At 42.3% G+C, this 27248-nt stretch overlaps 1 protein-coding gene across 3 annotated transcripts in view; it reads right to left on the minus strand.

Annotated features, from left to right (window-relative positions):
* The window catches only part of KIAA1549, a gene marked incomplete at its 5' end in the record, with an annotated part of 151119 nt that overhangs the window by 52813 nt on the left and 71058 nt on the right, over positions 1–27248 (minus strand). For 2 of the 3 annotated variants that reach the window (XM_082631834.1, XM_082631832.1), the window contains 5 exons: positions 3982–4097; positions 6049–6245; positions 15246–15430; positions 18205–18382; positions 25895–26043. In XM_082631834.1, the coding sequence (XP_082487960.1) occupies positions 3982–4097; positions 6049–6245; positions 15246–15430; positions 18205–18382; positions 25895–26043 (825 nt within the window). The remainder of the gene's footprint in view (positions 1–3981; positions 4098–6048; positions 6246–15245; positions 15431–18204; positions 18383–25894; positions 26044–27248) is intronic. The other variant, XM_082631833.1, reaches the window with a different exon arrangement.

Below are 27248 nucleotides of genomic sequence, written 5' to 3' on the forward strand. Positions count from 1 at the left end.
CTGCTTTCCTCCAGGATGGTAACAAGATCAGGGTGCAAAGGTGACCAGGAAGAAAGGCCCCTCCCCGCTGTGCTGTCTGCCTGCCTGGGTCCAGGGAGCTGCAGGCCTGTGTCTGACTCCTGTCCATGCCCCATCCCACTCCCCACCTGGATCCTCGCTCTATAATGCACCAACTGCAACAGGAGAAGCAGGGGACACGCAGAAAACCCTCAACTTCTATACTGCCTGGAACCCAGCCCTTCCAAAAGGCTGAGAAGAGCAGTTTGTTATTTGTCACATTCATATATTATATATACACACATACATATATCTCCATACATATATATAAACAAACTGGGTTATTATACATAGAAATATATATATAATACATATTATAAACACAGTTATTTTATTGTTTGCTATGCATTGCACAATTTTTAAAAAAAAAAACTACCTGGATAATAACGACCAATGGGAAGTACAAGGGCTACGTAGAGATCAATACTGTGTGACTCCTGCCTTAAGGCAAGTAGGGACTTTGGATTAAAGTCCTTTCTCTTCAAATATTATAAAACAAACAAACAAAAAAATATATATATAATGATAGAAATTACAGTATAGGATAATGCCCACAAAGCAGAATGACACGGGAAAAGGCAATCTGAATTACTGAAACACCGAAGCAATAGAACATTTTTAAAGAAATAATAATTTCATTATCTACAGGTAAATACATCACACTGCATTAATACTAAGGCCTGTGACCCACACTAATATCCTGTGAGGCAGGGATCACATCTGTCTCTTCGTCTTCATCCTATCCCAGCACCTAACCCATCACAGGCCCTTAATAAGCATTTGCTAACTGGATGAGTAAATGACTAGCCATCTCAACTAAGTTTATAAAATTCTACCTCGAAGAGGCCTCTGGGAATTCACTATAATGAAAAGAGGAGAGTTATAATTTATGGTCTCAATCATTTTATAAATGTGTCCTCCACAATTACTTGAGAAACTCTGATGTTAGATGTAGTCAAAATAGTCACTCTACAATGTTGTTAAAAATTTAATTTGCTTTGCAAACTCTTTAGCATGTGCAAAAGTAAATGTCAGCTTAGTTCCTATGTGAGATTCCAGAATCTGGACTTGCTGAATTCAAATTAATGAAGTTCTAAATACTTAAAAATCACAGCCTTGCATACATGCAACCTACGGAGAGCATAAAGAAAATACTCAGCATTTGCCATCCTTACCTACATGGTTTATTCCTGATGATAAAGAAGAGACAGAGAAAACTAGAATTACGCCTGGACACAGCACTGGTAGCCTGAACGTAGCTGCCTTCACTTAAGGAACGTGTGTTACTCCAAACCTCAGCCGTCTTCACAACTTTGCTAAGGGGAAGCAGTGGTAATGATGTGACTTATTCTAAAACTGCAATAACTGTGAACGCAGGGACACTGAACACAGAGTGAATAATCTCATAAGGGTCTCGAAGGTTGTAAAGGTATGCATCATGGTCCAGCCACCTTCCAAAAATGGCTAGCTGGGAAGGAATAAAGTACAACCTTGAATTGATGCAAAACCAAAACAATGGTCTTTTCTCAGCTTCCATTGCAAGGTGGGTCCTGAAAATGCTGGATGACTTGTGACAGCCATCGAAAGCCTTGCCAAGGAGTCTAAAGAGACCCAGCAGCTATGCCACCCGCTGTAGTGAGTGGCAATACTGGTCCCAGGGCAGCATGGAGGAGGGACCCAGAATGGTTCTCAAGCAATCTTCCACCTCCATTAATTTGTATTTCATTAGGATTTGCAACACAAGATGGATTTTTATGTGAATTACAAAATAATTTAAAAGCTATGAATAAAAATTCAGAATATTTTTATAGGGTATTTAATTAACTAAGTTCTAGGCAAGCAATAAAACACCTTTATGGCAGCATTAAAATTTTTAAGAAGTAAATAAATTTTTACAGGTGAATTGATATTTGTAGTGAGAAAACCATCTTTCTAAAGTATGAAAATAATGTACAAATTCTGGTGCATTTTCAAATCAAAATAGCGGCATCTGAGCTTCTAGGACCCAGGAGAATATCTAGCCCTCTTGTCTCCTTCCATGGTCAACTCTGAGTCGAGTCCCAACACTGACATGCTTACTACTTGGATTTTAAATATATGTTGAGAGTGATATTTGATTTTTGTTAGCCATGTAGAATATACTGGTTCTAATACTATCAGTAAGGACTGAAAAACAGGAAATAAAAGCAAGATTTTCTCAGATATGCAATTAACAGAAATTAAGAAACTCCAGAGCTGATTTTTTCCCCCAAATATTTCTTTCCCAGAATCAAAATTAGATTTTAATCCTATCTATCTGAAACAGTACACCTGTTACCATAATGCTAAATAATTTTTAAGATTCTATGAAATTAGAGCTAAATAAAAAATTCTTTATTCTTCCCTTATTCTAAGGGGTATTTTTTTAACATTAAAAAAGAAACAACAGGGCTTCCCTGGTGGCGCAGTGGCTGAGAGTCCGCCTGCCGATGCAGGGGACACGGGTTCGTGCCCTGGTCTGGGAAGATCCCACATGCCGCGGAGCGGCTGGGCCCGTGAGCCATGGCCGCTGAGCCTGTGCGTCCAGAGCCTGTGCTCCGCAATGGGAGAGGCCACAACAGTGAGAGGCCCGCGTACCGCAAAAAGAAAAAAAGAAAAAAAAAAAAGAAACAACTGGAAGGAATTTCAAAAAACCAGCTAGTTTAGTCCCACAGGAGCCCCAAAGACTAAGGGACACACAAAGTCACAAACATGACAGTGATAGAACAGCCCCTCCAGCTTCCAACCGGAATCTATTCATTAATAGAATACAGTTCACTCTGTACTGCATCCTTATACAAAGAAATTTGTGATGAAAATGTAAGTATAAAAATTACTATTAAAAATGATATCCTGGGAACTCCCTGGCGGTCCAGTGGTTAGGACTCCACACTTTCACTGCCAAGGGCCTGGGTTCAATGCCTGGTAGGGGAGCTAAGATCCCTCAAGTGGCGCAGCCAAACAAATAAATTAAAAAAAATAAAAATGATATCCTGAGGCACCCCAATTTTCTTTGCATTACTAAAACACAACCCTGAAGCATAAATAAAGCTCCAGCAAGTATAAGAGCTGTACTAGAACATTGAACAGAATCAATTCAACTAAAACCAAGCTACCTTGTCATCAGGCCAAAAACTGCTCCAAGTCTACTAAGACCTATGGGCTTAGTTCTACTGCAGGGCATACGTTTTATGACAATACTCTTTAGAAGGGGAGTGAAGTACATTTCATACCTGGCCTAAGGAGTTTACAGCATCTGACAACACATGTAAATATATGCTAAACCATCTAATCACACGCAACTATTTCTGGAAGACAGATCTAGGACCAGGACCAGATATAATGCACTTGGACCTATGAGAAATAATCAACTTTCTAACAGTGACAACTGTGAAATACTTGAACAGGCTCCCCAAAAGGTCACTGAATCCTGGATGCAGTTTTTGAGACTCTTTAGTTTGGTTCCTCCTTGTCCTTCGGAGAGGAAAATCGTTACGAGCTGCCGCTAGAGTAGAAGGTGACTGTTAACCTCAAAATATATCAGTGAATCTCTAACTTCTAGCATGGCCCCATCCCAATGCAGACACAAGAACAGTGTTAGATGGTGACAGTCAATCTGAGAAAGTCACTAAATGAACGATGAATATTCTACTGCACAGGTTTTGTGTTTTTTTTAATGTTCTGCATTTGAAGTAGTATAAAACCCTAGTCTATTGGAACCTCATAATTACTTTTTTTTTTTTTTTTTTTTGGCCAGACCGCACAGCTTGTGGGATCTTAGTTCCCTGACCAGGGATCAAACCTGCAGCCCTCAGCAGTGAAAGCACGGAGTCCTAACCACTGGACCACCAGGGAATTCCCTCATAATTACTACTTTTAAAGTGGAGAACAAGAAGGGTCACAGACCACTCTGTAGGGCTCTGTGGGACTTGCCATCGGTCACCGCTCCTGGAGTCTTGTCCCCTGCTTCCCTCTCACTGGACTCTTCACTTACTGTAGAGTCAGCATCTGAGGGAGAAACTCTGCAGACACAAAACAAATACAAACATTAGGAAAAAGAAAGAAAGGGGGGGAAAGGTCACATTCATCTGGATGTGGAAGTCAGGCTTCCAGGCAAAACTGGGAGAAATCAAACAGTCCAAAACATTGTTTCATGGCATGGCATCTTCAAGGACCACATTAATAGCACACAGTCACCTTGTGAAGACAGCTTGACACAGCTGACTAAATGGCTCAGTGGGCTCATTTCAACAAATGGTAGGAAACCAGGTACCCAGTGGAGGATGGTCCCCCAGCTCCCTGGGCTTGGACTGGCAGTCTGGGGCTGGCGTGGGTTGGATTAGAGGATCTGGAGTTCAAGCTTGGTTAGGCGTTAGCTGGGTCTGCAGACTTCCTAGGAAGCCAGGGTAGTTCTGCAGTCACCCCATATAACTCCAAATCTTTGGAAGAAGCCTACACTTACAACACAAAGGCAATGATTATCTCTGAGATTTGATTCTATATATAAAAAGCAAGGGTGGGGCTTCCCTGGTGGCGCAGTGGTTGAGAGTCCGCCTGCCGATGCAGGGGACACGGGTTCGTGCCCCGATCCCGGAAGATCCCACATGCCGCGGAGCGGCTGGGCCCGCGAGCCATGGCCGCGGAGCCTGTGTGTCCGGAGCCTGTGCTCTGCAACGGGAGAGGCCACAGCAGTGAGAGGCCCGCGTACAGCAAAAAAAAAAAAAAAAAAAAAAAAGCAAGGGTGTCACAGAACCCAGGTTGCACCAGCCTAGTGAAAATCCTTAATCAGTTAACACCCCTTCTCTTTGGGCTTCCTGAAATGCCAAGACATTCTGGTGCCCGAGACATGCTAAAATATGATATTAACCATGCAGAACATTAAGATGTTGTGCTAAATGTTTAGCATGAAGCTACCAGAGGAGAAAAAAAGACTTTGCTATATTGTACTAGCATATTCAATAATCTTTAATGATTTGATTTACTCTCACTCTGCAAAGTAATTAAGCAAATGATATCTCTCTACATTATTCATCTTCTTTTGTAAAGAGTGTGTTCTAACATTCATTAAATTCTTAAAACTAGGCCAGAAACCCTGCAGTAGGTTTTTTGTTAAGTCAGAAATTATAAGATCATTTTGAATGTTGGTATGATCACACACTTTCCCCTTCTCAGCAGAAAATCAGGATTTGGAGTTCCTAAACTCAAAGGAAAGCTGATAATCTGAGGCTTCAATACCAAAGCCTGAACATGCTTTGATCTAAAGTCAAGTTAATAAAACCTGATTCTGAACCGTGTCTTCACACAGCTCTAGCCCATCTCACAGGGTCACAGGGTGATGGTAGGTAGTCTGTTAGCAAGCAGTTCTCTGTGCACTTAATTTTGATAAGTGGAATGGGAATTAGCTGGGAATGGGGAGCTGGCAGGGGGAGGCGATGCAGAATCCACGCACACATGCTAACATGGGGGACAAGAGGAGCACATGGAGGAAAGCCAAGCAAGGAAAGAAGGATATGATGGTCACCTGCAGACCGAGCAAGGAAGCCACAGCTCCAGTGGCTGGCATAACGGACAAGGGCAAAGCTGATACTGGCTGAGTGTGTATCATATGCCATGCATTTTTTTATACATTATTCCTAATATCACCTCCAGAGGGCCTGGCATGGTCACCCCACAATATGTACCCTAGAGCTGGTCAATCCCTAATGAAGTTCCAGGCGGACCACCAAACCATGTTGGACAGTGATTTATAATCTTAAACACTTTGGGGAAGGAAAGCACACAGGCCTCCTCTGAGAGTCCATTAGAGTGGATCAAGAGCCATCAGGTTCGTTGACTTTGGGCAAATGTTGTCAGTCTTCCAGGCTGCAGACCCGGACAACACTCACCATCAGCCTTTCTGCTACTGGAAACTGACAAATGGAAAATAGAAACGCATGCCACGATAGAGAACAATACAGAAAGCCCAGTAAGAACCTTCCTCTGTGACGGACATTCTTGGAAGGGACCTTCGCCTTAGGGCTCGGCACATCTCCATTCTCAGAGGGCGTGGTGTGGTCCTTCACAGGTCCTGGCAGCGGTGCTGGCTCGTGAATGATCAGTATATCATCTTTATTGTGCTGACCCAGATGCTGCTTAGCAAAGTCGAAGCCCTTCACACTAGGGATCTGCAACTGAAACAGACATACACAAACACACACACACACAGGAAATCAATCTGAATCTGAGGAATATAAGATGAGATTGTGAGGGCTGGCAAGATTGTGAGTGCCAGCTTCTGATCCAGGAGTGTGCTTGCAATTCTACCCATCCAGCTCAACATGCATCTCTAAAGCACTGACCTGTGTAAGGTTTATACCTAGAGTTTGCAGAAAAGACAGATACTTGCTACAGATTCAAGTACAAGGATTAAATATTTAGACCATAATACAAAAGACATCACAAGACAATCCCTGACTGCTGTCAGAGCAGCTACACAATTCCAGAGGGTGACGTGGGTGAGATATTCTTCCTAGAGACTGGGGACTTGTGCCAGACCTCAGACAGGCCGAACTTGTAAATAAAAAGAGGTGGCTACACAGAGATTGTTCTAAGTTGTGTCAAGGACCAGAGAAGACTTGAGGTTTGGGGAAAGATTACATTAGCTGCACTAGAACGGTCAGAATGTAGGGGAATGCGGGAAGGCCAGCCTGTATGTAGATGACTCCACATGCCAGCTTCTAGAGCAGAAAACCACTAAATGTTTCTAAAGAGGCAGATTTCTAAACTGCAAGCATTTAGGACGAAAGGAGACTAGTCAGAGGGCCCAATAGTACTATGTGCACAAAATGACGAAAGCCTGGGCCCAAACCTCAGCAATGAAAATGGGAAGAAATAAAAAGCTCTGGAAAATGGGGAGGAATGAACAGCTCTAGAGACCAGGCAGAAGGACATGGAAGCTGAAGACAGACCCGAGAGGCAAAGGGGAGAAAGACTCCAGTGCTGACATGAAGCTACATTCAGGGTATCCCGAACAGTAGACGTGACATTAAGAGAAAAAGGTGAGTTGTGAAGGAATGATGACAAAGAGGTAAAAAGACAGGTTTCGCTCCACACATGCTTAGTTTGAGATGGCAGGAAAAGCTCCAAAGAAAAGTAGCTCAGGGCTTCCCTGGTGGCGCAGTGGTTGAGAATCCGCCTGCCAATGCAGGGGACATGGGTTCGATCCCTGGTCCGGGAAGATCCCACATGCCGCAGAGCAACTAAGCCTGTGCGCCACAGCTACTGAGCTTGTGCTCTAGATCCCGTGAGCCACAACTACTGAGCCTGTGTGCCGAAACTACTGAAGCCCGTGTGCCTAGAGCCTGTGTTCTGCAACAAGAGAAGCCTCCGCAATAAGAAGCCCGCACACCGCAACGAAGAGTAGCCCCCTCTCGCCACAACTAGAGAAAGCCCGCGCGCAGCAACGAAGACCCCATGCAGCCAAAAATAAACAAATAAATAAATTTATAAAAAACAAAACAAAAAAAAAACTTGACCTTTACCAAAAAAAAAAAAAAGAAAAGTAGCTCAGCGTAGCTGGAAACAGAGGACAAGCTTGGGGGAACTCTCAGGCTGGAGGTGTGACCTTGAGAGCATCTGTATAGAAGGTGACACGTAGGGGAGTTGAGATTTTTCCAAGATGAAAACAGAGCCTATGGATAAAATGTTGGAGAACATCTAACAGTTTGCGGCTAAGAGGAGGAAAAGGAAGCCAGGAACAAAATAGGCAACTTCAAAGAAACAGAAGAATTTAGAAACTTCAATGTAACAGAAGCCAAGGGAATAAAGAATTTCTAGAAAGCAGTGGCCAATGGAAGTAATGGGGGCACAAAGATGAAGGAGAGAGGAGTCTTCTCAAGTGCACCCCTCACACTGGTGGATGCAGAAGCCCTACCAGGGGATACCCAGTACCAAAAGCAAACCCACAACAAAAACCCTGTGAGCCCTGTGACCACAGAGTCCAGGGTCAGCTTCTAGGCCTGTGCTAAGACAGAAAGAGGTCTGAAGAGGAACAGAAATGTGGGCAATAAAGGTGAGGCACTATTTTGGTGACACTGAAAGTACCAGAGGTGGGTGTTAACCGTTTCCTTTATTCGAGCTTACAAAGTAGAGGAAAACAAACCACATATTAGTAGTTGTCCCAAGGGTCTCCTTGGGAGGAGCCCCACATGCAACTCAGCCCCATCGGGCTGAATTCCACACCCACAGAGGGTCCTATCATTCAGAAGACAAAGGCTAACCCATCTAAGGAGCTGTTCTAGACAATATACTGCATGTAGAAGTGAAAGGTTTTGGCGTATTTGTGCTAATTTTATGCACAGATGAGTGACAACATCAGTGGCTTCGATTTGTGGTCTCTTAAGGTCTTTTAGCACTAAAAATCTAGGCTGGATGGGTAGAAGGAAAGTAGCCTGCAATAATGGCTTATGCCAGCAGAGGGGGACAGAACTTACTATAAATAGAGTTCACAAAGATACTGCTCAGAAACAAAAGGCAAGGACTGGCGTGCCTATATTTTCTAAGTTAATGATATCGTGTTACCAGCAGTCTACTTCACCACACAAGGGCAGATTGTGAGTGGCACGCAGCCCCCGGCTCACAAACGCTGTTTCCCAAACAATGAGCCCAAACCTGTAGCTCCATGACTCCCCCCGACCTACCAGCCATCTTCAGCTGGGCTCCCCAAATCTCTGGGGGTGTATACCTTCCTAGGGGCATGTGGCCCTTTTAAAGAAATCAAATTCCAAACAGACAACTTCTGTATATAAACTTTTGGTTTCTCCTTTCTGAAGAATCCTTCTCCTACTTCATAGAAGTAGCACACCCGTCATCCATGTGTCTGCTTTTACCCCAGGTGCACCTCATTTTAGCTCCATAAGGTGCCTCTAAATGAAACAATAGGGACGTCCTTGGTGGTCCAGTAGTTAAGACTCCACCTTCCAATGCAGGGGGGTGCAGGTTCGATTCCTGGTCGGGGAACTAAGATACCACATGCCACGGGGCAAGTAAGCCCAAGCGCTGCAACTAAGACCAGACACAGCCAAAAATACATAAATAAATATTTAAATAAATAAATGAAAGAATAACAGATATAATCAACAGTCATTTAATCATCAACATCACCTCTTTTGCAACTTAGATGATTTGCTTTATCAAAATTGAAGGAGGAGCCCCAGATTGCCTCCTCTAAACAAAGGTCTCCAAAGTGATAAGGGAAAAATATGGACAGCACTGCTTCCTTGGTGCAGTCTGTACCCAAGTCCAGGAACTAAATGCCTTCCCTGACACGATCTCAGGTTCATGTAAGAAACATATTGTACATATGTATATGTCATAGGGAAACAAAATTTGCTACCCCCAAATGTCTCTCTGGCATGCGGATTATTTCAAGCTGAAAACAATCAAGGCCCAAAAGACTCAGGAAGAAAGTTTGATATTCCCTTCCCCCACCAACTGCCTAACAGAATACAGACAGAGGACCTATTCCAGAAAGAGAGCTATCACCACTCCTCTCTGCGTCCCCTGTCTCTGACTGGCCCAGCAGGCATTCATTTAGCAAACATTTGCTTTTCCATCTCCATGTGAACTGCCTTCCTCCCCTCTGAAGTCCCAAACCACCACCAACATCCTCTTTTGTCTTTAGCTGAAGGTGATATTTAAGGTGAGGGTTTTGGTCATTTTGGTGAGTTACTCAGTTCTATACATGGGTCTCTCCCATGTATACATGTTATTAAACCTTTCTGTGATTTCCTCCTGTTAACCTGTCTCAGGTCAATTTAATTTGTAGATCAGCCAGGAAAACCTAGAACATTTCTTCCTCCCTGACAATGTCAAAATGCTTCATAAATGCCAAGGCATCATGCAAATGAGATTGACAGCAATGTTATTGCTGTTGGTCAATGAAACGTCAAGCAGTTAATATAGTCAGCTGAGAGTTCTCAGAGACCAGATAAAGCTATAGATATAAATTTAGATACAAAATTTTGTAATTCAGCAACAGGACGTGACATGTGGTAAACCCTCAATAAATATCTGATGACTGAATGAGTTTCAAAAAGGTCAGCTGAAGCACCAAACTTACTGGATTTTGTGGGGAACCAAGAAAAGGGTAGATGTCATATGAAATATACATCCGTTATAGCCTTAAAGTCCTGCTGGCTTTTGTTAATTCTGACTAGTATCTTTTTAAATTTTGGGGGGTTTTTTTTGCTTGTCTTTATGGAAATGCGGTTAGTTTTCTTTTATGTTTATTTATTTATTATATTTAATAAATATAATATTTATATATTTATTATATATTTATTATATTTTATTTATTTATTTTTGGCTGCATTGCTGTGCACAGGCTTTCTTCTAGTCGCGGCGAGCGGGGGGCTACTCTTCGTTGCGGTGCGTGGGTTTCTCATTGCGGTGGCTTCTCTTGTTGCGGAGCACGGGCTCTAGGCGCACGGGCTTCAGTAGTTGTGGCATGTGGGCTCAGTAGTTGTGGCTCACAGGCTCTAGAACATAGGCTCAGCAGTTGTGGCACCCGGGCTCAGTAGCTGTGGTGTGCTGCCTTCAGTAGTTGTGGCTCGCGGGCTCGAGAGCGCAGGCTCAGTAGTTATGGCACACGGGCTTAACTGCTCCGCAGCATGTGGGATCCTCCCAGACCCGTGCCCCTTGCCTTGGCAGGCGGATTCTTAACCACTGTGCCACCAGGGAAGCCCTCCAACTAATATCTTTAAATATGTTCATTAGATCCCTGACTTCTCTCAGGATGGGTGAGTCACCTCCTTCTATAACAATAGAAATTTTTTTGCTTACACACAAAACAAAAGCCGTCTACAGAGAAGGAAAAAATTAGAGAAAACACTGTCCTCCTCACTTATGGAATTGGCTCCTTTTGTTTCATCCTTATTTTCTGGAACACTTTTTCTAGTTTTTCCAAGTCTTAAAAAAAATCTAGAGTTAAGTTTGGCTGTATTGTGCCTCCAGCCTCCACATGCAAAATAAGCGTCAATCAGCATTTTATAAAAGAGTCACAATTCATTAGTGCCTTCAATATTCCCATTAAGACCCAGGTTTTCTGAGGAAAGACGGCTCTTTTGTTCCTTCTTTCTTTAACATATCACAAAAGGGACAGACCCCGTTGTCTGTATCTCATCGGAATATGTCGCTGACAAGTCAGGGTGGGCTGGTAGAGCAGGTCAGCCAAGTAACAGGAGAGATGCCTGATGAATTTTAAAACATGTAATCCATAAATATAATGCGACCCAGATGGAACATGACAGAGTGAAGTCCCCAGTACTCGGGTTAGCCTGAACCCCTGGGAAGGAGCAGTTAAGATGACAAGAGAAACCACAGAGCAAATCCCCAAAGTGGCTGAATAAAAATGTGCAGCCTTGAAGAGAGAGCCATTGTTTAAGCATTTGCTATTTGATGGGTGTGGTGTGTGAAAAGTCACTACAGCCACCATGCTGCTTCCATTCAGGAGGTGAAGACAAGGCGAACCTATTGCCATCTGCGGGTCTCCACTGCAGCCCAGCATGGGGCCGCTGGTCACCCTGAGGTCTAGGAGGTGGCGAGCAGTCCTCCAAGATTCTCCCGCCCCCAGGCCACAGCAAATCACGTGGGTACACTGAAACCACCAACACTTTCGGTGTTACCAGGATCCTTGCAGAACGGGAGATGAACTCCGCTCAGATGGAAGAAACGCTCTCGGAGCTACGCTTCAACCCGCTGAGCCCCTTCAGTGGCGGTTCCAAACACAGATGTGTCCAAGCCCCCCCCAACCCGAGACCCCCCCCCAGTGGCTCCCAGGGCCTACAGCATCCCCTCCGCCCCCTGACAGGTCCCATAAACCCCTCCAAGAATGGCTCTTGCCTACTTCCGTGGCCTCGGTTTGGGCTGTGCCCCTCCTTCCACTCACCTCTGCTCCATCCTTCCTGCCTGGGCCCACTTCACCTCCGCACCCTCCAGACGCAGGGGTGGCTGCCCCTTGCCCGTACTCCCTCAGCGCCCTGGACAGACTTACGCTGCTGCGTGTCAGCTTTTAGCTGCTTGTCCTTCTCCCTTATGAAAGCCCTCGAAGGCAGGGATTGCATGTTGTCTGTGCTTGTCACCCAGCCCAGCCCTGCTTGTCTGAGAGCAAATGCTCAGTGTTTGGTGAATGAACAGGCAGTGGCTGAGGCAGCTCCATCTGGCTGCCCACAGTGCCAGCCGGCTAGGAACCAGGGTCCTAGGCCAACCAGGGGGTGTGGACTGTCCCCGGCAGAAGGAACAAGTTTCCACAGGGCCGGCAGCATCTAGCCAACGCCATTCATGTCTTTAAATAGAACCTCAAAAGGGCGAGGCGGGTCCAAGCTGCAATTTTACTGGGAGCAGTAAAAAAGGGATGCCTTTGGGCTACAGATTAAAGGGAATACAGATAAAAGAAAGACATGGGTTAGGGGTTTTTTTCTTTCTCACTAGAAATTTTAAAAGACCCTGCTTCAGAATAAGACAGAATGGCCTCTCTCATCATATTTCAAAACTAATCTACTCCCAGACAATATGAAGAGGTTTCCTTATGGTTACAAGAAGAAGGGGGTGTGGATTTTGGGTCAGCAGATTTATCGTTTCCAGATGTTTGCAGCTCTGGGATTTGCTAAAAGATTTCAGAGAGTAGTGGTGAAGCGCCGTCAGGGGGCAGGGTGAGCAGAGCGTAGAGAGGAAACGCAGAACCGCACAAGAAGGAAAAAGAGCTCTTGCAGTCATAGGGAAGACAGTATCTTTGCAAACTGCTCCAAGGAATAGGCTGGAGGCCTTTCACTATTGCCAGATAATCTTAGAAGAAACGCTTATGAAGTAGAGATATTTATTTTTAAACTAAATAGAAATCATCATTTTCTCACTATAAAGACATGACAAGGGGCTTCCCTGGTGGCGCAGTGGTTGAGAGTCCGCCTGCCGATGCAGGGGACACGGGTTCGTGCCCCAGTCCGGGAAGATCCCACATGCCGCGAAGCGGCTGGGCCCGTGAGCCATGGCCGCTGAGCCTGTGCGTCCGGAGCCTGTGCTCCGCAACGGGAGAGGCCACAACAGTGAGAGGCCCGCGTACCGCAAAAAAAAAAACAACAAAACATGACAAGATCTATATGGTGAGTGCCTTTGCCAGCAAAACAAAGACCCTGCTACGCTCCTAACAGGGTCAGAAAACACCTGTTCTCTCAGGGAGTCCTCCATGCAGAAGACCTTTCCTGCAAAGATGCTGTAAAAGGGAATGCACAAATCCAGGCAGCACTTGCAGAAGAGAGACTCCAAAGGCTTGAAGTTCTATTGGAAACTGTCCATTTTGATGTACAGCAACATCTGGGACGTGAGACTCTTTCAGAAGTAAAAGTGGGAGAAGGCGAAAGCTTGCGGAATAGTCTGCTGTGAACTCAAGGGATGCTGTCCTCTGATAGTTTACTGAAGTAACAGACAATGGATGGGCTTCCACAGGAGTGTTTATGTTAGGAAGCACGGCACATTACTGACCTAAACATATAACCATCTACACTGGTTAAATCTCTCTGTAACAACACTCTTTTCACCAGAACAAAAGCATTTCCAAACCTACTGTTGATCTCATTACAATGAAATTCACACTGTGAATCACTTGGTATAGTAAGGACTTTTTTCCAGGTTTTTTCCGTGCTATTCACCAGTCTAACAACAAAACGACCTTAGCAGACTATGTAAATAATAAATGAAGATAGGTAATAAATATAACCTTAGTAGAAACTGCTTCCAAAATACTGGGTAACCATAAGCTTGCAATTTAATCAAGAGTTTTCATTTCTTACTTAATTTGTAAGAAAAAGAATGCTCTTCATTTACTTTTACAAACAAAATCAATTTTAAAATAATACTTTTTTTTTTCATCCATCAGGTCTAGGTTGATAATGTGCAGAATTTTTTTATACCCAGAAAATCAGAGTAAAATTAAAAGGTTAATAGGGCGATCCTTTACTTCTATTTCTTCTGCCTCAGGCTTGCTTTTTCTTAGCAAACTTTTAGAGTCTAGTGAGTCCTCTAAATGTGTGAGACCCATAGTGGGTACATGTTAATAAACAGAGTCCACGACCACCACTTCCCACGCCCTGCGTGTGGCTGACCTGCGTGCTGAGCTCAATGTTTGCACCTAATGAGCTCTTCTCTTACTTGGCATGTTCTTGCTCACTAGGGGAGCTGGATACTGACCAAGAGGCTATGTCTTCGCTCTGAAATTGGTATGTGACAAATACTGCAGAAACTATCAAAACCTAAGTGTGACAAGGGAACTGCTATTACCATAAAAACTAAATTGAATGCCTTGGAAAGACATAGAAAAGGAGCTGCTGGAAAAAAAAAAAAGAAAGAAAAAAGAAACTGCTGTCAAATTAGGTGTAGGAGAATTAACTCTAAAAGACTGCAGAGTAGGGTGGGAGGGGGGGATATTGAAAAAAATCTAGAAAATTTTGTACTCAGGTTGCTTTGCTCTTCCCTAAAGAAACCCAAACAGGAAACTGCAGCTGATGCCTTATGTGCGTTGTTTCTTCACAAGAAAGACCACACAGAATTCCTTTTGGTAGACTAATACTCCAAATTTTTTTTAAAGATTATCAAATAAAGACTAATTGTGTGTGTGTGTGTGTGTGTGTGTGTGTGTATAAAGTTAAAATGTTTAAGGCATGTATTACCATTTTTTAATGATTATGTGGTCTTGATCAAGGTGGACAAGTAGGCTTGCAATATGGTGGACGGAAAATAAAGAAGCCGGCCAGCAGAGTTGCGTATGAAAGTAATAGATACATAGATCAAAGAAAATCTTCCCTGGCTCTTGTTCTCTGAAAATATCCAGGGTTAAAATAGATTCATACACAGAATGGATGTGATCTTCTAACTGAACATCTCAAAAATAAAATCACAGTGGAACTCAGAGCCCACAGCATTGCTAAGCCTTTACAAGGCTTCATTTTCTGGGCATGTATTTAATACTACAGAAGACCTGGGTTTCTAAGCAAACATGGAGGCAAAGGGACACCACCACTAAAGCCAAAAGATTTCCTGACCAGCTCTCTCCCCTGTCCTTCAGGACCAGGAGCCTGACCTGTCCTACCCCAGTCCACAAGACACTCACGTGAACGCGGGGGCAGGGGTCTGTCCCTTACCTTCTGACGCTGCTGAATGTTGGCCACGGTGTCAGGCTGAAAGTCCAATTTGTCCGTGCGGCAGAGTTTCCAGTAGAGGATGATGACGATCACCATCACCACCAGCACTGGCACGACCACGCCCACAATGACCCAGAGGTTGCTGCTCTGGGACTCAGGGGACGGCCTCTTCACCCTGTCCACAGCTGCAGATGAGGAAGAAAGGTCTCTCGGTGAGTCCTCTGCATTCCTTTACTGGACAGCCCTTCTGGGCAGTAAATGTGCCCTCTTCCATGAGAAACCCCGAAAGCCCCCGTCATTTCAGCTCAAGACAACTGGGGAGAGACTGTGGTCTCCTGATGACAGGGAATGGGACGCAGTAAACAAACACAACACATTCCACCTACAATACGGTAGGGATCACAGTAACATATATGACGTGTCTAAAGGAACATGGCTAATTCAATGGCAAAGTGAGGTTTATTCCACGTCTCCTGATGTCCAGTTGATTCTACCAGGTCCCTCCCTAAATTCTCACTGCAGGAATGTTGCCATACCAAAAACCAGAAGTCCCAGTAAGCAGTCTATGAGCACTGCCTTCATTTCCTTACCCAGATCTCTCCCTCAACCCTTCAATTAAAACATGACTTTTAACTGAAACTGCTATACCAGCTGTCAATTTTTAAATTACATTAAATCAACTTACTTATTTTGAATCCTCCACTCCCCAACCTCCCCACCCCCTCCCCTGCCTCAGCCCCCCATCTTTCATGGCCTTGGACGATCATGCTTCAATTACTGTGTCCTCCTTAATTTCCTTCACCAGCTCCTTTCCCTAACCCAGCCTCCCAGTCCTGGGCCCTCATCCTCTTCATTCCGTACTCAACCTCTCGCAAGATTCAGCTCTTCTTAAAACTGCTTCCCGGGTCCTCTTAAAGCTCAGGATCCAATCACCAGGCTCTGAAAACCAAAATGCCCCCCTTCCCTGCCCAACTCTCTCAGCCGTTAGGGCCACTTCACAACGACCTCTCCATGACCACACTAGATTCCCCTTGTCTAAGTTCTTTTGTCCTTGGTTGTCTTGGTCTTGTAAATGGCACCTCGTTATTCTTTTACAATGCATTTTATTACATAAATGTATCATCCTGATATACTATACCACTTTGCTCATTAATATGGTCATGACTCTAAGCCTTGCCTCTTCAAATATGTATCAGTCTTGCTGGGCAGGGACTAACTTTTACACTCTTTTCATATCCTCTAATGGTTAACACGTGCTACGGGATCAGAAAGTTTTTACTCAAAGATGTAACAATAAAAAGATGCTTAGTGCATCTTTAAGTTTGGGTTTAGGCCCCTTAGACAGTGACCAGGGACGGGAGCAAGCCCTCTCAAGCACAAGCACTACGAAAGAAGCACAAATCACAAAGCAAAGACTATGCGGGAAATGGAGAAAGTGGCAAAGGGTTAAAATTTTGCATTTTTTAATTTGACCTGAATATAGTTTGTATATGTAGTTCATTTTGCATGAAAACAGCTGACAATATAGGAGTGACACAACCAAACCGAGGAGCTGAGACAACTGGATCCTCTTCTTAGTTCTAACCTAGTAAAACCCTGTGACTTGTCAAAATGAGGGCCTGACATCAAGTCCGCAGCTCTTTTGGGGCTGGCCCTGGTGTTGGCTTAGGCTCCCAATCCCAGGACTGTTGGTTTTCAGCCTGAAACTGAGGCAAGAGGAGTGCAAGAGCAGATGCAAGGAGTCTTGAAAAGGTGCCCAGAGCCTACTGCAAGGAATCTTTTCTAAAAAGTGAAGTGCTTAGCTGGAGTGGGGCACTTCTCCAACAATCAGAAATGTCATATATGAAGAAATACAAGTAAATGCTTCATTATTTTTTTTCTCACTGCTTTGAAACAGAACACACTAATATACAATCATATCTCAAACACACAAACACCAAGCACCAATGGTTATTTGCTTCAACTCTCCCATCATCACCTATAAAATGGAGAAAGTGTGCCCATAGCCCTCATCCTGGTTAGTTTCCAGGGTCAAGTATAGCTCTTACAAAGGACATTCCATCATGGAGGATAATTTCAAAGCTGTCATTTGTTAAAAACTGCCTTCATTGCTGAAGTTTCTCGGGATTTTTTCAACACTCTCTGATGCTAAATTCCTTCTAAACATTTAGTTATCCCTTTACTGTTGGGAGCAAGTTTCTCTGAGCTCTTACAAGGATTGCTCCCAGGATTATAAAGGAAAAACACCCACATTAAAATAGTAGTCTGATTCATAAAGGAATATTTAGAGAAATATACTCTTCCATGCCTCTCCTTTTCTTAATTTTAAATACCCAAAATCTGTGAGTTGGGGAAAAACGGCACTGAGAGTAGCCATTGCCAGGGGAGCAGGAGCCTAGACTCTTCCAACAATAATAAAGAAATACCAAAATACCTCTTTCTAAATTATGAGTGATGTGAGGACAGGGTGGGAGAGAAACAGGATTGAAAAGGGTAAGAATCAAGGACTTCTTTGTGTTAAAAGACCCAGAAGGAAGCCAATAAATGCAGAGGGCACCTCCCAGCTTCCTGCGTGACTCACTGTCCCCATCAACATTCAAAATATGACATGTAAGATTTTGGAATATATACAGAGAAAACACATTATTTTACCTAAGACAAAAATTTTTTTAAATAGTACAGGAGGAGAGGAAAATTATTAAAGTTAACTCAAGCTACTAAAACTCACTATAACACTACGAATATAAAATGCTGGGTAGGAAAAAGAACAGCGAATGATACATCTGCATGCAATCAAAATAAAGAAGGTCTTGGCAAATTAATTTTAATGACTGACCTCTTATATCTACTACGCACACAAAAGAATGTTTTAAATTCAGAGTTTATTGTCAGAAAAAGACTGGCTTTTGACCCCAGCACAGCACAGATGACTGTGAGGGGCCACACCTCACCCACTTACGTTGGGCAACAGCTCCTTGAATTCGGTAACCCAAGATGATGGCTGCTCTCTGGATATCTATCTTGTTAATCAGATCTGAAGACTTGACTGCACTGAGTCTTTCTCCATCTTGATCCTCCACAAAGTAGATGAGCTGCACGGGATTATCATCTCCCTCGAGCCTTGACACATTTACCACCTGAAAGATAACAGAAACTGTTAGCATTTTAGAAGCTCACGTTTCCAGATGCCCTTTCTTGGGGCACTCAATCTTGACTGTGTTAGTCAGGGTTTATTCCTATCCCTAATAAGGTCATTACACCATTCCAGATCCCAGAATGCCCAAGACGCTCTCTTGATGGGAAGAAGAACAGTCAAAATGAAAGTTCCTCTGTGCAGAATAACAAATGTGCTTTGTCTTGCTCGAAGTCTTCTCTGAGACTAAGGGGCAAGCAGGGTACACAGAACATACCAAGTCCAGCCTAGAATAGCCATCAACCAGCTCCAACAACAGGTCATGGGAGGGCACTGTTGTCCTCCCAACACCAACCATAATGGTTAGGTACATTCCTGGTTCTCTGAAACTAGTGATGGTTCTAGCCAATCCTTTCTCAAATCTATTAGCATTTTCTCCCTGTTCTTCCAGGGCAGGGTTTCTCAACCTTAGTACTATTGCCATTTTTGATTCAGATAATTCTTTGATGTGGGGGACTATCCCAAGTATAGTAGAATGTTTAGCAGCATCTCTGCCCTCTACTCCCTCAAGGCCAGTAGCAACAGCCATGCCCTTCCTCACCAGTTGTGACAACCAAAAATGTCTCCAGACATTGCCAAATGTACCCTGGGGGGCAAAGTCATCCCCAGTTGAGAACCACTGCTCTTGAAATAATAAATACCATAAATTCTTTAATATCCCACTCTCAAAAAGGGATAGATCATCTAGACAGGAATCAATAAGCAAACAGCAGATTCGAACAATGCTATAGACCAAATGAACCTAACAAACATATAGAACATTCTATCCAGTAGCAACACAATACACATTCTTCTCACATGCACATGGAACATTTTCTAGGACAGATCATATGTTAGGCCACAAAACAAGTCTCAACAATTCCAAAAAGATAGAAATTATATCAAGTATCTTTTCTGACCACAACAGTATGAAACTAGAATCAATAATAGGAGGAAAGCTTGAAAATTCACCAATACTTGGAAATTAAACAACACACTCCTGAACAACCAGTGAACCAAAAAAAAAAAAAAAACAAAGGGAAATTTTAAAAATATCTTGAGACAAATTTAAATGGAAAACACAATATATCAAAACTTACAGGATGCAGCAAAAGCACTTACAAAAGGAAAGTTTACAGCTATAAATGAAATCAAGAAAAAAGAAAGATCTCAAATAAATAACCTAACATTACACCTCAAGAAACCAGAAAAAGAAGAACAAACTTAGCCCAAAGTTAGCAGAAGAGAGGAAATAATAAAGACTAGCATGGAAATAAATGAAATAGAGAATAGGAAAACAATAGAAGAGATTAACAAAACTAAGAGTTGGTTCTTTGAAAAGATAAACAAAATTGACAATTTAGCTAGACTAACCAATAAAAAGAGATAGGACTCAAAAACTATAAATAAAAGAGATGACATTACATCAGATATCACAGAAATACAAAGGATTAAAAGAGACTACTATGAACATTACATGCCAACAAATTTGACAACCTAGAAGAAATGGATAAATTCCTAGCCATATACACCCTACCAAGACTGGATCATGATGAAATAGGAAATCTGAACAGACCAATAATGAGTAAGGAAATTAAATCAGTAATCACAAACTTCCCAGCAAAGAAAAGCCCAGGACCAGATGGTTTCACTGATGAATTCTACCAAACATTTAAAGAAGAATTAATGCCAATCCTCAAAATTTTCCTAAAAATTGAAGAGGGGGAAACACTCTCAAATTCATTTTACAACACTAACATTACCTTAATACCAAAGCCAGGTAAAGACACTATAAAAAAAGAAAACTACAGGCCAGTATCTCTAAGGAATACAGATGCAAAAATTCTCAACAAAACATTATCAAATCAAATTCAACAGCATATTATAAGGATCACGTACCATGATCAAGTGAGATTCAACAACATATGCAAATCAATAAATATGATACATCACATTAATAAATGAAAGATATAAACCACATGATCATATCAATAGATGCAAAAAAAGCATTTGACAAAATTCAACATCCATTCATGATAAAAACTCTCAACAAACTGAGTATAAAAGGAACATACCTCTACATAGAAAAGGCCATATATGACAAACCCACAGCTAACGTTGTACTCAATGGTGAAAGGTTGAAAGCTTTTCCTTTATGATCAGGAATAAGATGAGACTGTCCACTCTCACTATTCCTATTCAACACATTACTAGAAATCCTAGCCAGAGCAATCAGGCAAGAAAAAGAAATAAAAGGCATCCAAATTGAAAAGGAAGAAGTAAAACCAACTCTGTTTGCAGATGACACGATCTTATATATAGAAAACCCTAAAGACTCCACCAAAAAACTATCAGAATGAGTAAGTGAATTCAGTAAAGTTGCAGGATATAAAATAAACATACAGAAATCAGTTGTATTTCAATACACTAATAACAAAGTATCTGAAAAAGAAACAAACAGTCCCACTCACAATAGCCTCAAAAAAAATAAACTATTTAGAAATAAATTTAACCAAGGAGGTAAAGATCTGTATACTGAAATCTGTAAGACATGATGAAAGAAACTGAAGAACACACAAATAAATGAAAATACATCCCATGTTCATGGATCAAAAGAATTAATACTGTTAAAATGTCCATACTATCCAAAGCTATCTATAGATTCAATGCAATCCCTATCAAAATTCCAATGGCATTTTTTTTTTTTTTACAGAAATAAACAATCCTAAAATTCATATGGAACCACAAAAGACCCTGGTGACTAAGGAGCCAAGAATACTCAATGGGGAAAAGATAGTCTCTTCAATAAATGTTGTTGGGAAAACTAGATATTCACATCCAAAAGAATGAAACTGGACACCATCTTACTCATAAAAATTAACTCCAAATGGAAACACCTAAAACCATAAAACTCCTACAAGAAAACATACGGCAAAAGCTCCTTGACATTCGTCTTGGCAATGATTTTTTGGATAAGACACCCAAAGCACAAGCAACAAAGCAAAAATAAACAAATGGGACTACATCAAACTAAAAAGCTTCTGTACAGCAAAAGTAACAGTCAACAAAATGACGAGGCAACCTATGAAATGGGAGAAAGTATTTATAAATCATTATTTGATGAGGGGTTAATATCCAAAATATATTAAAGAACTCATATAACTCAATAGCAAAAAAAAAAAAATCTGAGTAACATATGGGCATAGGATCTGAATAGACATTTTTCCAAAGATATAGAAATGGCCAACAAGTACATGAAAAGGTGCTCAACATCACTAATCATCAGGGAAATGCAAATCAAAACCACAGTGAGGGGCTTCCCTGGTGGCGCAGTGGTTGAGAGTCCGCCTGCCGGTGCAGGGAATACGGGTTTGTGCCCCAGTCCGGGAAGATCCCACATGCCGCCGAGCGGCTGGGTCTGTGAGCCATGGCCACTGAGCCTGCACGTCCGGAGCCTATGCTCCGCAATGGGAGAGGCCACAACAGTGAGAGGCCCGCGTACCGAAAAAAAAAACAAAAACCACAGTGAGGTATCACCTCACACCTGTTAGAATGGCTATTATCAAAAGGACAGGAGATAAGTGGTGGTGAGGATGTAGAGAAAAGGGAACCCTCATGCACTGTTGGTGGAAATGTAAACTGGTACAGCCTCTATGGAAAACAGTATGGAGGTTCCTCAAAAATTTAAAACTAGAACTAGCATATGGACCAACAATTCCACTTCTGGGATTTCCAAAGGAAACGAAATCACTATCTTGAAAAGATATCCGCACCCCATGTTCACTGTAGCATTATTTACAACAGGCAGGACATGGAAAAAACCTAGCTGTCCATCTATGAACAAATGGATAAAGAAAATGTGATATGATACATGATACATACCCACACGTACACACACAGTGGAATATTATTCATCCATAAAAAAGAAGAAAATCCTGTCATTCTCAACTACATAGGATGAACCTTGAAGGCATTATGCTAAGTGAAATACGTCCAACAGAAAAAGACAAATACTGTATGATCTCACACATATGTGGAATCTAAAAAAGCCAAACTCACAGAAAGAGTGTACTGGTGGTTGCCAGGGGTGGAGAGTAAGGGAAATGGATGATGGTGGTCAAAGGGGGTACACTTCCAGCCATAAAGTTCTGGGGATCTAAAGTACAGCATGGTGACTATAGTTAACAATACTGTATTGCATACTTGAAATCTGCTAAGAGAGTAGATCTTAAAAGTTCTCACCACACACACACACAAAAGATAACTACGTGAGCGATGGATATGTTATCTTATTGTGATAATCATTTCACAATATATACATATATCAAATCATCACACTGTACACTTTAAACTTACACAATGTTATATGTCAATTATATCATAATCAAGCTGGAAAAAATTTCATAAATTCATAATCTGCTGGGTCAAACAGTACTCTGATTTGTCCCAAAATTTATATCCCTCTGGTGTTAACAGTGAAGTACTCTTACATTAGTACTTTAGAACCTAGTACACTCGATATATCACTGTTTTGCATAAATATAGCTTTCTATTTTGTTGCTATTTCTCTTAGTAATATGCAACAACTTTATGGCCCCTTTTAGACTGCAGCAAAATGGTGGACTGACGTTCTGAGAAAAAGATCAACGATAACTCCAAGCCCTCTATTTTGTACACGTAATTTGAATGTTTGGTCTCTACATTTGCCATTGGCAAAATGCAGCTGCTACTTTTCTAGCCACATGTACAGAACTGTAATAGTGCCCTGTGCTCTGGACACAGCTGCTGGACTCCTTCTTCACCACTGGAAACTTTTGTCAAATCAACTATTTCATGATTTCATTGTGAACGCCTACTTCCAGATCATGTATAAAGATCCTTAACACAGGTCCAAACTCTTATCCCTGGAGAACCTGTTCTTTACAACTCTATATCTTGATAACGGCTCACCTGTCCAGCCCTCTGTTTGCTGTTTCTAGGCCAGTTCCTTGACCACTTCTGCTCCCTAACCACCTACTTCTTTCCCTGGAACTGTGCTGCAGTGGTTCATTTTTATTAGCCTTCAGAATGGAATACTATAAAGGGCTACTGAAAAGCAATAGATTATATCCACCTGTCCCTCTACCTACATGCCTATTTATTCCATTTTAAAGTTCTGATAAGTTTTAGAAATGCTTCTTCTTGCAGAAACCATATACCCAAATATCCAGTGATAGCCACCTTGAGTAAAGATTCTAGGGACTTCCCTGGTGGTTCAGTGGCTAAGACTCCACGCTCCCAAAGCAGGGGGCCCGGGTTAGATCCCTGGTCAGGGAACTAGATCCCACATGCCGCAACTAAGACTCAACACAGCCAAATAAACCTATTTTTAAAAAAATTCTATAAGCTTCTCCAATCTGAAAGTAACAGTCAGTAAAATCTAATCCCAGCATCCTTTCTAGATGACTTCTTATCAGATTCTTACCTAGAATCCATAAAACCATGGTATAATGGAGTCATCATTTGGGGCAACATTTTCAATTTCATTTTTAAAAATATTTTCTGATTAAAATCACGTGTTCACTATACAAACTATATGCTCGTTGGAGAAATTTTGAAAAACACGAAAAATAACTATAAAGAATAAAACAAAAATCACCTGAAATTCAATCAAAGAAAATCATTGTAAGCATTTTGGCATATTTCCTCCTGTTATTTTTTCATGATTTGTATATTAATATTTGGATATACTGCACACATTCTTTTGTAGCCTCTCTTCACTTGAGCTTTTTTCTATATTCCCTCACTAATTAAAAAAAAAAAAAATAATGGGATTTTCCAACATAAAAAGATTTCACTACAATTTTTTTGCCCATTCTCCAATTGCTAGACATTTAGGTTGTTCCAGTACTTTCACTTTTACACATTTTGTTTTGATGAAGAGGCCTGTACTGTTGTACATAAATTCTTATCTACATCTTCATGCTTGGTCATTCTAAAGGGGAAGAGACGTAGGGAACGGTTTCTAAGCAATCCATCAGATGGCACCGTTAGTCTGGGATGCCTTGGTTAACTTCCATGAATCCCGCATTTCTATCTCAGGGAACTTGCAGAACTAAACAAGCATCTCATTCTGTAGTTTTATGGTACTCTGTAACTGTTTTATGTGCATAAATTAACCTCCACCCAGACCCTGAGCTCTGTGAAGCCAGAGCCGCTAAATAAAGCAAGGCTTTTATAATTCATTTTCATTTTTATTCTTAGTTTTATAGTTATTTAATATTGCTCTCAATTTTTAAATGAGTTTTTAAATTTCCCTATATTCTACTGCATCCGGCAAGGGAACTATTTTAGAAACCTAACAACCACCTTTCTGGGAGGGAAAATAAAGAGTAACACTTACAGGGGAAAACTTGGTAAAAGGGTTGAGGGATGATGATGATGTCAGCTCTCCATAAACTGCCCAGCTCCCCTACCCAGTGTCAGCTTCACATCTCTCTCTCTAAAGCCTCTAAACCACCAACCTCCCCACCCCTGCACACCAGGGTTTCACCCTGGCTTCCTGTCTCTGAAACGCCATAGCTCTAAATATCCCTTTTTCCTAGCTCTACAAGTCAGCATTTGGTAAAGAAAAAAATCCAAGATAACGTAATTCACATGGAGATGGGAAGAAATTACAGCCCAACCTCCAGCTCTCTCTGAGTGTGTGCATTTTTAAAGGGGTCACTTTGGGATTCAAATGAATCTGTCATTTGTAACTTCGTGCCAGTTTACATAGTGAAGGCCATTTGGGTAACGTGAGACAAGCAGGGTTGGCAGGAGGCAGAGAGAACAGCGTGCCAAAATGGAGGGCGGAACATTTTCCTCCTTCCGGCCTCTCAAGGTCTCTTCCAGCTGCACGATTTGTCTTTATGACGCTATCAACAATGCTTACCATTCCATAAAACTGACTACATTTTTGGTAATTAAAAAACTACTCTTTGAGGGCTTCCCTGGTGGTGCAGTGGTTGAGAGTCCACCTGTCGATGCGGGGGACACGGGTTCGTGCCCTGGTCCGGGAGGATCCCACATGTCACGGAGCGGCTGGGCCCGTGAGCCATGGCTGCTGAGCCTGCGCGTCCGGAGCCTGTGCTCCGCAACGGGAGAGGCCACAGCATTGAGAGGCCCGCGTACCGAAAAAAATAAAAAAATAAAAAAATAAAAAACTACTCTTTGAAAAATCAGGTCATCCAATGGTATGGCAACCCACTTACATATTCTTTTGCTGTGGTCCCCACAAGGCCATTTGCTGTACAGACCCTTACTAAGGACTCGGGAAACATCTGTCTAGACTCCAGTGGAACTGAAATGCTGACACATTCAGTGGCTGCCTATGATAGCAATCAGTCTATTTAGCAGCATTTTCTCCTGGCATTTTGCATTTGCATGAAAATACAGCCCATTTTTAGATGGTTCTCTCTCCTTCCCCTCCCCACTCCTTTGGCCTTCTTCTTCTTACCTGTACCATGCTGTTCCCGGCAGCGATGGTAGCCCTTCTCCACATCCGCCTTCTGGTGGAAACTTCGCTGAGCAGCTGGGCCAGTTTGCGCTCCATCTCAGCTTGAAACACTTCATTCTGGAGCTGCTTCTCAACAACACCCAGGAGGACTACATTTAAGGTGAAACACACACAGGCCCCAAAACAAGTTGGCAGTGCAGAGAAAAGGATGTGTGCATAAGAGAAATTAACACAGGATTACTATAAAATGCCAGTTTCCATAGAGGAGTTGGAGACATTAAAAGGGGAAAGAGGCAAGCTGAACGGGGTGCGGGAGCGTCCAGGAAGGGTAGCCCACAGGTCTTATCTCTAAAGTTTACAAAGACCGGTGGCCAGAAGTCCCAGAAGCTCAGCAGTGCAGGAGCTTTGGAGCTCAGAGCTCCTACACAAGATCAAACGTTTTGTCTGCACTTATTTCAAAATTTCTGGAAATGGTTTGAGTTCATATCTTATCCTGACTCAAAATTTAGACTCATTAACTAACTCGAGATAAGGAGGCCTGTCTTCAGACATCTAGATTATCTAGATTATCTAAACAGACAACATCTTGTCAGCCTTTACAGGAGAAAAAAGCTTGTGCTTTCCAGCCAGAACTGGCTCAAATCCCCTTTGAGATAGGACCACGGGCAAGTCACTTAACCACTATGAAAATTATCTGGAAAATAAGGCCACTGTACCATGCATGAGGTGGAGCCTTTATATGCGATGTTGTATGTGAAGCAACAAGAGCTGGCAGGGTCTGGGAACCTGTCAGTGGTGACAATCCCCATTCTACAAGTTTCCTCCCCACGACCAGTTGCTTACTCACTGTGCTGCTTACATGCTGGGTACCCGCTGAGCATCCAACTATCTTTTACACTTCTGCATACCAAGTTAGAAAGCCTTTATTTGCAACGCCATAGCTGTAAATATCTGACCCAGGCCCACAAGACTTTAAAACATGCTTCTTATTGGCTCACCAAGTTACCTTATTTGTCCTTATAAAACCAGACATATGAGGCTTTTAGGGAAAAAAAGAGATCCTTGCTTCAGAACCTTGTCCTATTCTGGTCAGAAGATTGTCAATTCCCGTTAGACTTTGCCCTGAACTTGATGTATGAATTTTAAAGAAAGCCAATCCTTTTTGTGCCATAACTCAGTGGGACACGTTCCCACAGCCAAATTTGAATCCCTTTCTCATTCATTCTTTGCAAGAATCTAAGGTACATTTTGCCCTGAATTTAGGAGTCAGAAACAGGAAAGGCAGTATCCTTCTCAATACCCCCCCACAGACTTCTCACTCTTACAGTTCCCAAAAACATTACGTAAGTTAAAC

Source organism: Mesoplodon mirus, assembly GCF_964341445.2.
Source record: "Mesoplodon mirus genome assembly, chromosome: 9".
Classification (NCBI taxonomy): Eukaryota; Metazoa; Chordata; class Mammalia; order Artiodactyla; family Ziphiidae; genus Mesoplodon; species Mesoplodon mirus.